Source organism: Triticum urartu, chromosome 2, assembly GCF_003073215.2.
Source record: "Triticum urartu cultivar G1812 chromosome 2, Tu2.1, whole genome shotgun sequence".
NCBI lineage: Eukaryota > Viridiplantae > Streptophyta > Magnoliopsida > Poales > Poaceae > Triticum > Triticum urartu.
This window is the reverse complement of record NC_053023.1, coordinates 15,127,329-15,141,570: the sequence shown is the minus strand read 5'-3', so window position 1 is coordinate 15,141,570 and position 14,242 is coordinate 15,127,329. Positions and strand designations below refer to the sequence as shown.

At 44.4% G+C, this 14,242-nt stretch overlaps 1 protein-coding gene across 1 annotated transcript; it reads right to left on the bottom strand.

Annotated features, from left to right (window-relative positions):
• Nucleotides 1–1,113: 1,113 nt before the first annotated feature.
• Nucleotides 1,114–5,414, bottom strand: LOC125535166 (ATP sulfurylase 2-like). The gene is made up of 5 exons (XM_048698212.1): nucleotides 4,777–5,414; nucleotides 2,318–2,723; nucleotides 1,979–2,239; nucleotides 1,659–1,745; nucleotides 1,114–1,558 (listed from the first exon to the last, which is right to left on the bottom strand). The coding sequence occupies exons 1-5, from the start codon at nucleotides 5,316–5,318 to the stop codon at nucleotides 1,421–1,423; spliced, it is 1,434 nt and encodes a 477-aa protein (XP_048554169.1). The 5' UTR covers nucleotides 5,319–5,414; the 3' UTR covers nucleotides 1,114–1,420.
• Nucleotides 5,415–14,242: the final 8,828 nt, after the last annotated feature.

Sequence of the window (14,242 nt, the reverse complement as noted above, 5' to 3'; positions counted from 1 at the left end):
CTCCGCTCCGGTCGCGTCTCCCGGCGGCGGTGGGGTTGGGGGTAGGTGGGGTGGGGTGGTGGCGGAGGTGATGGGGGATTTGATTCGGGAGTGGGGAGGAGAGGAGATTTGGGGGTGGCAGCAGAGCACGGAAGGGATCCGGGGAGATGGCAAAGGTATATTCTTTCTCCCTACTCTTTTCTCGCTGTCCCTCTCCGGCCTCGCCAGGGTGTACTGTAGGGTTGAGAATTTCCCTTCTCCTTCAGTCAAATTTGTAAAAAAAAATACCCTAAAATCTTTTGTGCATTATATTTTTTAGTTTAGAGAGCTGGATTTTGTACAGATTGCCCGGGTCTAGGTTTCAAATTCAAATTTCTCATCTTTTTTGTAATTTCAAGTCTTCATATTATTTTGTCTCCGGGACCGGCTGTCGGGTTGACGGTCCATTTTCTCCCTTTTTCTTGTGTAGAGGCTTCAAAAGGACTCCCTCTGTGCCCTTCAAGTCTCTAAAACGTCATATATTAATTTACAAAGGGAGTAAATTGCAAGATAATTTTGCCGGCACAATCCAACATGTCCAACAATTGAACAAGGGCCAGTGCCACAACCCAACATGTCCGACAATTGAACAAGCGCCAATGCCGGACATGTTTGGTTGCCCTACGCATTTTGCCACGCTTTTTATGCCACAAGTTTTGTGGTGGCCAAATTGGTCGTGGCAAAAGTTGGTTAGCAACGGTGTCTATGACAAGCGGCGTATGCGACTAAGAAAGTGTGGCATGCTATGACCGTGGATACAACCAAACCCTTTTCCGCACTTTGATAGAAAAAGTGTGACAAGGTGTGGATGCCGACCCAACATGTCCTTCGTTACACTCCAACACACTTTCCGATAATGGTCTAATGCCATCATCACTTACCAAAGACTCAGCTTATTTGCAGATTCTTTGATAATTATAAGTAATTTTTTTGTTTAAATCCTGAATCGGGAGGCTTTGTCGAATATAGTACAAAAACTAAACTGATAAGTTGGACTGTCATCATCTAATAATCCACCGCAATGCCAACTCTGCCTCTCCGTTGTGTCATAATATGGAGATTAATTGCTGTCTGATCTTGGATGAGCTCCCACAATTGCAATGAACTTCTTTATTGGCTAGTCGGACTGTCAGAGTCATCACAGGATAATAACAGAATTTGCAGTGCGGTTACAGCTCAATCTGTCAACATTTTGAGTCTCAGTGCCAAGCTTCAAAATCTTTCTTTCTATTTTGAAAGAAAAAAATTGAACAGTTGGAAGATCTGATGGCATCAATAAACTAGCGACCTACAAAAAAACTTAAAAGAAAGGGCAAAAAAACGAACGGTTTGACAATCCCCTGCATTCACCATTCCTCACCGGCGAATCAATGATCTCAAAGCCATGCAGCAGCAGCTTGTCTCATACAGTAGCAGGAGCAGGAGCAGCAGCAGCTCCTTCAGTTTGCAAGCTATTGTAGTAGTCAACAAGAACCTTCCACCCACCAGGGCACATGAAACCATCAGGAGGGTTCTCTCCGGTTTTGGCGAAAGTCCGCATCTGATTGATTTGTAGGTTAGTTGTTAGCAGCAGGTAAAGTGTCTCCAGTTTGGTACCATAGAGCGACCATTTCTCCCCTGAAAATAAATGAAACGCTTACCTTGGTTCCTGAGATGAACAGAAAATCTTGACTGCGTGAAGGTTCAAAGAAAGCCATCTTCTTCGCCACCGTATCGTATGCTGCTACCTGGAGCGATTCAAAATGTATATGTGAATCTAACAAGAAGTGGCACGAGATACAAATGAGTGATACACCCAAGAGATGATGAAACACTGAAGATATATGTTAAGGGCATTAGAATTAAAAGGTGGAAACAATTTTAATAAATTACAAGCATTGAAGTTGATCCAACTAAAGGAAAACAGGACAACTTTGACAATATTAATAAATCTGAAAGGACGCATCTATCCATCAAATACCTTGAAGGGCAATATGTTGAGTTTCTCCAAACCGGGGGCCATGCTTAGGACTTTCTTCCCATGGTCTGGGTTGTACAGATCTCTCTTCTCTGTTGGATGGCCCATGCCAGCTGGATCACGACCCACTATGTAGAAATTAGCACCGGCATTAATTCTTGCCTTCGCATGCCACTGCACTTCTGTTGGACCAGCATAATGCATTGGAGAGGGGAATATAGACACAATGGTGGTCTCAGGGTCAAGGACTCCATCTTCTAAGACCTGTCATGCAGTAGGATTTAAGGTTTGCATTTTGCATTAACCCAACTGGAAAATAATCTGTGTAAATAAAATGATTACCTTGCTGTGTTGTTCCATTCTAACAGGCAGCGGGACATCATCAGCTTTTGTAAAACCACCCAAGGGGTGTAGCAGTAGAATGGGATTCTTGAAACCCATTTCCAAGAGACGCCTTCTAGTGTCATTCATCAACAGTGCATGCCCATTGTGGACTGGATTTCTCAATTGGAACGCAAATACAGCATCAGCCCCACGCTTGTCGAATTCGTCCCTAAGTTGCTGGGGTGAAAGCCTGTAATGATCGAGGCCATCGTTATATTTGATGGGCTGCAACACCTCCAGATCACCACCAATCAGCCAGTTCCCAGCTGGTGTTATCGCCTCATCGACATAAGGTAAGCCAGGCGCGGTTGTCCCCCATGTTCTTGCAATCCTTTCTTCTTTATTGTGAGGGTATATCTCAACACTGATAAAACGATAATGTACATATTAGTAAAAGGCCTCGTTAGAACTGGACGCAAAAGTAATACCACGACGAACAAATTTCATTAGTCATGAAAGTTGCCGCCACAACATTAGTGAAGTTTCATCATGGTATATGATCATATATATGATTGGTGGCAACTACCATAGCCGCTAAAGCCCCTTAAGAAGGATACTGTTCTAAAGTGAATCATGAAGGAAGAAAAAAACAGAGCGTAACATTGATATGGATTTGTAAATGAAATCTTGACATGATGAAAACCTCATCATGATTACTATTTCATGGTTCACAAGTAAATCCAAACAAAAAGCTTCTTACACACATATGATGTGAGGGAATCAGCACATAAATGTGTTTTTGTACAATCAGATCTATTATAAAGTCTGATGGTTAGATAGCCCAAAATATTTATGCGTTGAAGTTAATCAAAAGGGTTATGATGATTTGCTTGGGCATATTCGTTGCTAGCATGTCACAGACAGAAATGTCTTCGGCATAACCTCACTTCAGAACACCCAAAGCAGGAAGTGATTTACCTTCACTCAAAATCTACCCTGAAGTAAAGCTATGCGAGCTTAATTCAACCAAACCATATAGAAGTCATTTGTACAGGGGTTCAAGAAGTGGTGCCCACTGACCAGGTCCCAGGCCACTGACTGATTTTTACCCAAAATTCAGAACTGTCAAATTTGGTGTTTTGCTGCGATTTTTTATGTACACAACAGGATATGTTGGTAGGTTAAAAGTCGTAGGAAATTCCAAACAAATTGATGAAAATTCGAATTCAAGAAAAATTGACCAGTCAGTCATCGAAACTGGTGGGTGAACGGTAAATCTCTCCAAATTATATTTTCGACCTGATTTCTGTATAAGTATAACTGCAACGGTAATTCAGAGCTACTGCAAAGAAAGGATTAATGCTTCGATGGTCTGGAACAAAAATAGTTCAAATACAGTTCAATGGGATGACTTAATGGTGCTGATAGGATTCCTTCATACTCAAGAGAAAGACCAAAAAGAAATGTCACAAGGAGAACATCACATGTGTCAATTTCTACTTTTGAAGTCAGCACACAAAAAAATTCATTGTTCCCATAATGACCTAATAATGAATACGCATAGATACCTTTAACTTTAAAATCAACAGTTATTTCCTTCCCACTTTATTATGATAAAAAGAAGAAGAATTGGCCAGACACATCATGTTACATCCAAAAAGAAATGCTGTAGCGATTGATGACTGGTCGCATAGGCACATGGGGCTGCTAAATTCATGTTGTTAATTAAACACGAGGTCAAATATACATCAGAAGGCAATCCTTATGCAATCACTATGAGAGTGACATGAAAGGGACAGCACTGTCAAGGATGGCAGCATCTTTTTGTTCAAACATTCTCATCCATTGAGCTTTTGCTAAGCTGCTAGTGGTGCTAGGTGCCATGGTCCCCCAAACCTGCTAAAATGTGGACTAGAACGAACAGACAGCAAAGCTAAGATGCTTCACTAAATTTTCCCACAATGATAAGATGCTAAATTCCCCCACAATGGAAGGACAAGAGTGTTTTCGGGCGACGAAAAAGACAACAGAGGCACCATATTCTTTGGCCGTGAACTTGTGATAAAGTCTCCAAGTACTACCTCCGTCCTGGTTTACAAGTCCCCTTTGTATTTTGTGCCAAATTTTGACCTTAAATTTAATTCGTAGAGCCAACATTGCATCCCACATTCTCTAAATTATTGGAAATAATTCAAATCGTCAATACATATGAAAACCGACGCCTGCAAGGCCACAAAAGTACACACCTTCTTCCAATTGTCAATTTGCAAGCCCAATAAACTTGGAAGGAATTTTTGCCAAGTATTCAATGTTGTTTTTGCACGAAAGCTGCAGCAAATGTTTTCGGTCGAGCCAAGAACCGTGAAAATGGAACGCACGTGAACTAGGGGACGGATGAAAAATGGGCAACCGTAACGTAATCCACACAACAGCAAGAAACTGAGAGGTAGAGATGAGAGGAGGAGGCAAGAGCGGACCTGCGGAGGACGGCGAGGAGCTGGCCGTCGGGCCCGGCGAGCGCGACGTCGGGCGCGGCCCCGACGCGGTCCTTGGCGGCGTCGTCGAGGGCGAGCACGATGGGGAGCGACATGTTGGCGAGGCCGCCGGAGGGGAGGCGGAGCGAGTTGAAGTGGAGGCACTGGAGGTACTCGTGCTCCCGCATGAAGCCGCGCAGCGGGGACGCCCAGCCCTCGGCGAGCACGTGCGCCCACTCCACGTCCACGGCGGCCAGCCGCACCCGCGGGAGCGCCTCCGCCTCGGCCCGCAGCGCCGCGCGGCGCTCGGGCGGGGCGACCAGGTCCACCAGCGCGCCGCCGTCCGGGTCGATGAGCGAGCTACGGATGGCCGACATGCCGCGACGGAGCCCGGTGCGCGGGGAGGGCGCGGTGGCGAGGCGGAGGCGGGGGTGGGGGCGGAGTGGGTGCGCGAGCGAGGCTGTGGCGGTGGCGCGGCGGCGCGGGAGGGGGGAGGACGGGGAGGGGTGGTGGAGGTGGGTGGGAGTGAGGAGGTGGAGGGCCATGGCTGCCTGCTAGGTGTTCGACCGACGCTCCGGTGCGGCGCGGCCTCCGAGCGCGCACGGGCGGGTTGATTTTTTCTTTTGTCTCGTCTATCTATCCATTGGCTATGTGGAGTATTTATATTGTGTGGGCATGACATGGTTTGGATTTGATTTTGACCGCACCATGTTTGTGTTGTGTTGACCCCGAATGTTTGGAAATGTTTTTATATCATTTGATTAAAAAAGTGGGCAGGATTCAAGGATATGCCAATCAAGGTGATGTAATTGAGGATTTGACATCATTTGACCCTAGTTCTTTGGAAATGAGTTATGAGAATCAAGAGAGCATAATGTCTTTGGGTGATTGCCTATCAAAGGGATTCAATTCAGGATTTGACATTTTCTACCTGACGCGGGAGAATTATCATACATGGTGTATTTGGTATGTGATGATCAAAATCGATCTTATCTGTCATTTGGTCGTGATTCTATTTTAAATGTTCGTCTGAGCGTCACGATTTTTGATTGGACGGTAGGAGATGCATAGAATGTTGGTTGCATTGAATTTATGATGGGTAGTGTCACACTTGAAACGAAAGCACACCTCCATAAAATTGGAGCCGGCGTACAAGTGAGACCCCATAGAGAAAAACATGAAATCAAAATATTAGCACCGGAAAAAATTGACTGTTTGGATCAGTGGGAGATTCGCACGTCTTTCATGGTGAAGATGGTCTTCTTATTCTCGAACAAATTTATTTTGTTTATCTTTTCTACTGGCGTGGTGATTTGATATGTGTAGATGAACGCACCAAACTCAATACTTGTACAAATAGCGAGAATTGGGGTCCTTAATCCCTCTCAATCTCTCTTTTAATTTTATGATTGAGAGAGGTGTTTTCAAATTCATATCCAAATAATTGTCATGTCATAATATTCTCAGTTTCATTTTTTTTATGATGTGTCTTTGTATATGAAAAATGGTTACTATTTAGGATGTGCGATGATCCATGTTAAGCATTCATGGCTGAGTGGTTAAAGCGCCCAATTCATAGCTGGTAATTTGCGGGTTCAATTCCCGCTGGATGCACATGAACGCCGAAAACATGCATCTAAAAAAATCATTGTCTCTACTACTATAGTGTAGCAGTTTTGAATTTGGATTTACCACTTCCCTCCTAGCTTCCCGCCAAAACACTTTTGAGGTGCTTGGAGCCGTTGATTTCCCACATTACGTTGACATCTACCGTTCATCAATCGTCAATGCTACGTATCCAACGGCTAGCATGTGTCGGATTCGCCTCTCCTGCCGTGAGTCGCAGGTCCACACTGACCCAGCTGCGGGAACCACCTAGAAGCTATACGATATTTCCCTTAAAAAATATAGAAGCTAGAAGGCTGTTCCAGAAACTTCCCTGTCTGCGGTTTGGCCGGTCCCAATGGATGGATTTTTTTAGCTTGACCGAGCCGGTACCTGTCTTGTCACATCACTAGGAGTACTACGATTTTGATGTCAAAAAAAGGAGTACTACGATTCACCCGCCGTAGAGGGTATGCGGGCAATTAATCTAGCTAGCGTGTACAAGTCACATTTTTCTAAGCAAAGAGAGAGATTTCTACCAATCCATAAACATAGAAGAAACTAAATAGATGCTTCACATTATTCTAATATGCTCACCATCTCATACTTCATCCGCTCCTAAATATAAGTCTTTTTAGAGATTCCAATAAAAATTACATATGGATGTATATAGACATATTTTAGAGTGTACAATCACTCATTCTGCTCCGTATGTAGTCCACATTGACATCTCTAAAAAAGATTTATATTTAGAACCGATGAAGTATTTTAGATGGTAAAGGTTTTATTAAGCAAGGCTAAAGCTTTGCCTTTTCATTAAATGAGCAAGGAGTAAAGAGCATGTACAAGGTCGTATTCAAAAAGGAGCAAACAGATTACTCTCCAGGAAATTCGCAAAAAAAAAACTACTCTCTAGGAATGATTGCCCCTAAGTGTTTCACCCTGGTGATATACCACAACCTAGCCTCTCTCTTGATATTGCCAAATACAGACGTAGGCAAAGATGCAAAATTGTGAAAAACTTGAGCATTCCTCATTCAAAATCTCCCATGACACGTGCTTAAGAAGAAAAGCCATGGCATCGTTTGGTTGCTTACTTGAGTCAACCATTTTGGTCCACCAAAGGTGGGTGGAGTTGAATGATGCCAATTTCGAGGGTCGAGGTCCTTTTTTCCAAGCCAATCTTTAATCATGCACCAAATTCTTTGTGTATATTCATTGGAATAGGATGTGTCCCAAGGTCTCCATGTGACAATTGCAAAGATGGCAAAAGCTACAATTAGGCTATCCTCTTTTTTACAATTTATCATTTGCCAAGCAAAAAAAATTGCACTTCAAAGGTGCCCAAGCTTTGCAAACTGTGAGCTTGATCAAAGACGAAGGCAAACCAAGAAAATTGGCATTGGAAGCCGAGACAGTGAAGTAGCAAGCATTGGAGGTGAGCTTTCAAATATGAACATATAAAACTCTCCAATGTGCTTCGTGGATAATCCATCAGTCAAGCGCGTGCTTTACAGGTTAGCGTGCAAAGCACGGGTATATAACCACGTCTACTGTAGGTGTCTCTTTCAATTTTTTATTCCTTTCTGATTGGCCACGTCTACTGTAGGTGTCTCTTTCAATTTTTTATTCCTTTCTGATTGGCGTTGTTAATACATCATACTGGTCTTGACGGACAACGGAGAGTAATCTACCATGTTTTTGGCTGGAGGTACCGCTGTAGCGCTGATTTTTTTGTCAATTTTTTAGCGGACGATGTGAGTGTGACACAACTGGAAGATAAGAGAATGGTGGATAAATGATTTGCACATCCCTAAACTGAGATGCAAATACACTAGAATAACAAAAAAAAAATAGATACTCCAAGTCCTTTGTAATTCACAAAAAAGTCCTTTATAACTCCTACGGCGAAAATATATGAATGAACCATCTGCATCCAAATTGAAGTGATGTTTTTAATTTGTTCGTGTCGGTTTGAAAACGCAAGTTGCATTTTTCACTGAACTAAAAGTACACTTTGTGAAATCGGCCAGGCATAAGAGCGAGGAGCAAGGAGCAGCCTTAGACAAAACCAAGTTCCTAAGAGAAAATATAGTAGGACGACATAAGAGCTACTCCCTCCTTCCATTTATATAGGGCCTAATGCAGTTTTTGAGGTTAACTTTGACCAAATACTAAAGCAATAATATATGACATGCAACTTACACAAAGCGCACCGTTAAATTTGTGTGTGAAAGGAGCTTTCAATGATATAATTTTCACATTATGCATGTCATGTACTATTAATCTTATCAATAGTCAAAGGCGGTCCTAAAAAACATATTAGGCCCTATATAGATGGAAGGAGAAAGTATAAGAGTTGCCACTTCAGATTTATGATGAGGTTGGGGGAAGAGAGAGGGGGAAGCAAGAGAAGGGACGGGCAGCACACTTAAAGTTCAACACAAATTGTGAGAGAAGGTGGAGCCAAGCATTAATGACATGGTAGTACCTAAAACTGGAGTAATTGTATGAGTGGGATTTTAGATTGGTTATACATGATGCGACACATAGTGAAAGTACTTTTTTCAGGTCAAGCCCAAATGCACCTGGTACGAACAATGAAAACGATAAAAACAAAAACAAAAATCTTTTTTTGGAAAACATTAAGAAATATTTGGAGTGCTTGCAAAGTTTCACCATGGAATCTCATTTGTGGAAGTCGTGAAAAAAAACCGATGCTAATGGTTGGTACTGTTTCCATAAACATGACTTCATGATGAAACTTTGCAAGCACTCCAAACATTACTTAATGTTTAAAAAAACATATATTTTTTTAAAAAATATTTGTTTACCATTTGTTCGATTTAACTGTTTAGTACTCCCTCCGTAAACAAATATGAGAGCATACTTTAGTGATCTAAACGCTCTTATATTAGTTTACAGAGGGAGTAACTGGGAGCATATGAGGTCGTGAGTAGATACTCCGCGTCCGGCATAGAGATAGAGCTAGCAACGGGCTCTATCTCTTAGGGCATCTCCAGCCGTTTGCCCCCAAGGAGGGGCAAAAAATCGCCCCCTGAGGGCGCGCCGGCGCTAAACCGCGCACTGGGGGCGTGATGCCCCCCAGTCGCGGCGCCCACGGTTAGTCAAAAAAGTCAAAAACGGCGCAAAAACGACTCAAATTCAACGCAAACATCGGCGAGTTCGTTCAAACTTAAACATATTTTACAAAAAAGAAAAAAACTTCCACGGGCTACCCCCGCCGTCTCCCTCGCCGCCCGCCCACGCGGTTTTACATGCCGAGGAGGCTGTAAAACCGCGTGTAGTCACCGCCGTGTAAGTTTTTTCAGGTTCAAGAAAACAAAACAAAAAGTCCCGGGCATGCCCCAAGCCCCGGGCACCCGCATGTCCGGCGGGACCGGGTACTCGGCCTCGAAAAGGAGGCGAGCCTCATTCTTGTGGAGATGGCGGCGGCCGAAGCCGTTCGCCGCCGCGCCGTCGCCTGGGAAGCGCTCGGCCATGGGTGCTGGAGACGGCGAGAGAGAGGAGAGGGAGGAACGACGACGGCGAGAGAGGAGAGGGAGGAACAACGACGGCGAGAGAGTACGAGTCGCCGAGTGCGCTGGGGCGCGTCTTACATAGGCCGAGGCGCCGCCCCGTGTGCGAGCCGCCGTGAGCACGCGTGGCGGGCGAGGGAGGGCGAGGGACGCGCGTCATCCGGCCTTCACTGCGCATCAATGGCGTAGGCTGACCGGCGCGGCAGCGCGGCAGCTTTGGCATTGATTCGCTGCGGGAAACGAGGCGATGAGGACGACGAAGGGGCGAGAAGAGGTTAGAGTCGCTGACGCGGCGGGCCCGCGGCTGTTTCGCGCCAAAACAGTTCGCCCCGGCGCCCCCGGACGCCCCCCAGCACGCCGGGTTCGGCATGAATCCGCCGGCGCTGTTTTCGGCCCAAGCCGGCGAAAATCGGGCTCCTGAGGGCGCGACTGAGCCGTTTTTTGGCGCCGGTGCGAAAAAAACGTCTAGGAAGGCCTTCCTGAGATGCGGCTGAAGATGCCCTTAGTAGCCTTGCTCTAACAAAGATTGATTAAGTACGTACGTGTCCCCGACATGTTGTGAACTTACACCGTCCATGGCAAGCAAGCTGGAGCATTTGCAAGAGGATCATGGGCTCATGGCATCGAATGGAATCGATGGTGTAGCTCTCCTCCGAGCGGCCGGGTTTGGGCGTTTGGGTGACCCTCCGGCCGGGACGGCTATGGCGCAGCCCAAGTAGGGCTGTCCCTTGGCACTGGCCAAACGACGGGCCTCTTGTGCCGTTGTGCTGCCCGTGCCCGTTGAAGCTGATGCTCTCGAGTCGAGTCGAGTCTCGATCGTCCTCAGCCCCAGGTAAAAGGGGGAGGCGATCTGCCGGTCGATTCGCGTCCACGGGCTGATGAAGAAACGGCCGGCGGCAAGAGACGGATGGGGCGAATAAAGATAGGTAGGTTCCTTCGGAGTCCCTTTTTGTCGCGCGAATGCGAATCCATGCTGCGTCACTTTCAGGTTCAGGGGCGCGCAGCTGCAAGCCTGAAAAGAACGGTGGCCTCACCCTCACGCGCTGGGTGCGCTGCGGCGCGGCGGGATACGACAGGCATGACCATCAGAGCCAGGTGACGCCGATGATGCCCGTTTGGTTTCTTCCGATAGGATAGCTAGGAGGAGCACACGGCTTCTCCTTCCATTAGCAACTCTGCGTTTCTTTCAGGTTCAAGAAAACAAAACAAAAAGTCGGTGTTCCTTTGGTGTTGGCTGGTCTACGCGGTGGTTCCGCCAAGAGCTGTCAGGCCGCGGTTCCGACCGAAACATTTCGAGCACGCCGAAACATCCCGGACTGGCTTTCTACTAGCGCAAAGCTAACAGAGTGATCGAATGCTATTTTGAGTATTCCTTTCTTAACGCTCTTATATTTCTTTACGGAGGGAGTGATAAAGTTTTGAGCACACAATAAGTTTTAAATCACGACGATCCCAAAGAACAACCAATGCTCAAAGCGTCTGGAATACAAATACTGCCTTTGCTGAAACACGAGCTTCAAAAATTAGATTCCCTAGGTTGAAAAACGGAAAGATGCGTCCTCAAACTCGTTGAATCCAACGCTCTACCTCCTTCAAGACCGGAGCATGTATAGTTGTTGCACCCCTGTTGATATTTGTGATGGCCTTGAGACACTCGGAGCCAATCACCATGTGTCGAACATGAAGATCCTGGGTGAGGGCCAACGCCTCATTGCATGCATGAGCCTCTAGGCTAGCAGGGTCTGCTAGGCCATCGAAGATAATGGGCCCATGCACCCAAAAACCGGCCTTCCTTGTCTCTGCATACTGCCGCAGCTGCTCCCATGCCCCCCATTCATCTTCACAGCTAGACCCTCCGGAGCAAACCATTTGCGAGTTCTTTGGCGTGGAGCTGGAGCCCCCGTGGCGCGTGTTGCGCGAACAACAACAACCTCCAAGTCCTGCAAATAACAGATATGGTGATGAAGCTCATAGTCAATGGAGGACTTTGGGGACTTTGGAATTCATTGTCATGGGTCGCTCTTCTCCTTGCCCACCAATTTGACCACATCGTAACAAGAACACGAGCTAGATCATGTTGGTTCATTGTGTCAAAGAGCCAATTTGACGTTCATGTTGAAGAGGCCTCATTAAAAACAAAAGTGTTGAAGAGGCCAAAATGGAGCACATCTGAACCCACGGGAAAAGAAGTGCAGCGGCCCGGACAGCCCAAGGAATTACACTATTATTTTCTATTTTTAACACAAGCATGGGCTAATTGAGGAAACTTCAAAAATCCAACATTATTTTCCTCTATACGTTCTTCATTCGATTTTGTAAAATAGCATAGCTTCTATTCGACCGGCCTGGTAGCTTCGTTCTCTCTACCCTTGTTCTTCCTTCGTTCTTTCCTCTTTTCTTCTTCATTCATTCATTTTTTACTTTTATAATTTGGAACTTTTTTAAGTACACATATTACAGAAACTAATTTACTTATATTTCTACAACATTCATCACACATTGAAAAAAATTGTCACATTTCAAAAAACATTTCACGTGTTCTAAAAAACACATAATTAAAAAAATGTTTGCACCATTCAAAAAAATGTGTGTGACATTAAAAAGGTACATATTTCAAAAACATGCTCGTGACATTTAAAATAAACAAATTAAACGATGTTAAAAAAATCACATAACTTAAGAAAATGTCTTGTACTATTCAAGAAAATGTTCATGGAATGTTTAAAAAGTTAACACATTTTCAAAATATGCTTGGGATTTTTTATAATATGTACAAAAAATTTCACGTAATTTTATAATTGTTTAGTACCTAAAAACGTTTTATCGTGTATTGGAAAAAAAATCTTCATCATGTACTTGAAAAATGTTCAGTGTGTATCACAAAAATGTTCCGTGTGTCTAGAAAAAATGTACAATGTGTATTTAAAAAGTTGACATGTATTTGAGAAAAGAAAAAGGAAAAATAGAAAAAAGAAGGAAAAAAGAACAGAAAAAGAGAAAACCGAAAGAAGGCCTGGTGAAAACCATAAATAAAACACATATAATAAAACATGGAAGCAAGGCAGGGCTACGTCTCGCAGCAAGCGAGGTATAGCGGTGACGCACGAGCGTTACAAATCCAGTTTCTGAAAGTCGAAAATTGTGAAACTTAAAAAATCGAATGTTTCTGAAGATTGTAAAAGTTAATTGTTTTGTATGAAGATGTTTGAGGTTGATGCTATGCTCAAGTAGGGATGCAGGGCTGTGTCCCGTATAGTCACGCAAAAGTAACAATTAGTTCAAAACTAAACCAAATCGCTATAAAAACGCACAACTAAGCTGATATGTTTATACTATGGAGCGGGGCAGTTCGGGCACCACCCTGCATCCCTACCCTCAAGTATCTCCTTGTCGATATAGACTTTCGAGGCGCGACCAATGAAGTGGAGGAGACTATAGAGGCCAACTGATAGAGGCAGCCATCAAAGGTGCCACTGATCTCATTTCCAACCAGCTCCGAATTGATATCAGTCAACAAATTGTGGATGGATCAGATGATGAAAGATGAGGATGATGAGAGCGTGGAAGGCAACTAGCATAGGGACACAGAGGGTTGGGCAGAGAGTAGTGCCGAAAATATTCTGTATCTGCACTTCAAAAAATTCATCGTGTAGGCAATAGCCAAAGCAGGAAAGATACCAACGGGAAGATCCTACTTGTGCAAAAGGATGTGAGCTATAAAAAAAAATCTATGACTTTAATTAAGAACTGCGTATTTTGTTGAATACAAAATTATCCATATAATTAAGTCATAGAATTCTTTCATGCTATATATGCTGAATTGTCTCTGATTTTAGGGCAACCCAAGCACTGATTTGGAATGTAGTATGCAATTTCCTTACTTTGTACTAAATAGGAAGTATGCAATTTCCTAGGAAAGGAACACCACCCTACAGCAGCAGCAACTACTGTGTTCTCTTAATTCTATCTGCAAAATTTCCTCTCCTATAGTCTCTGTAGTTGGGCCAATATTTGGCCCCTTTGGTTATGCGATTCTCTATCAGGCTGTCAGGCTGTCAGCATATATTTCCTTCACTTCTTCTGATACGGTATTTTTCTCAGGTGATGAAAGGATAGGATTGTGGCATTGAAAGCCGGTATGACCGCAATGCCTGAACTGAACTGAATTGAATTCAGCTATCAGTTAGTCCTCAAACTGGTACAATGTATGTTTCTATCTCCCGGTGAACGGACGCGGGAGAAAGGGAGAGGCATCCTCCGTCCTGCCCAATTCCATACAATTCTCGAAAAGTTATACAAGCAGTTCATTTTCTGCATTTTCCGTG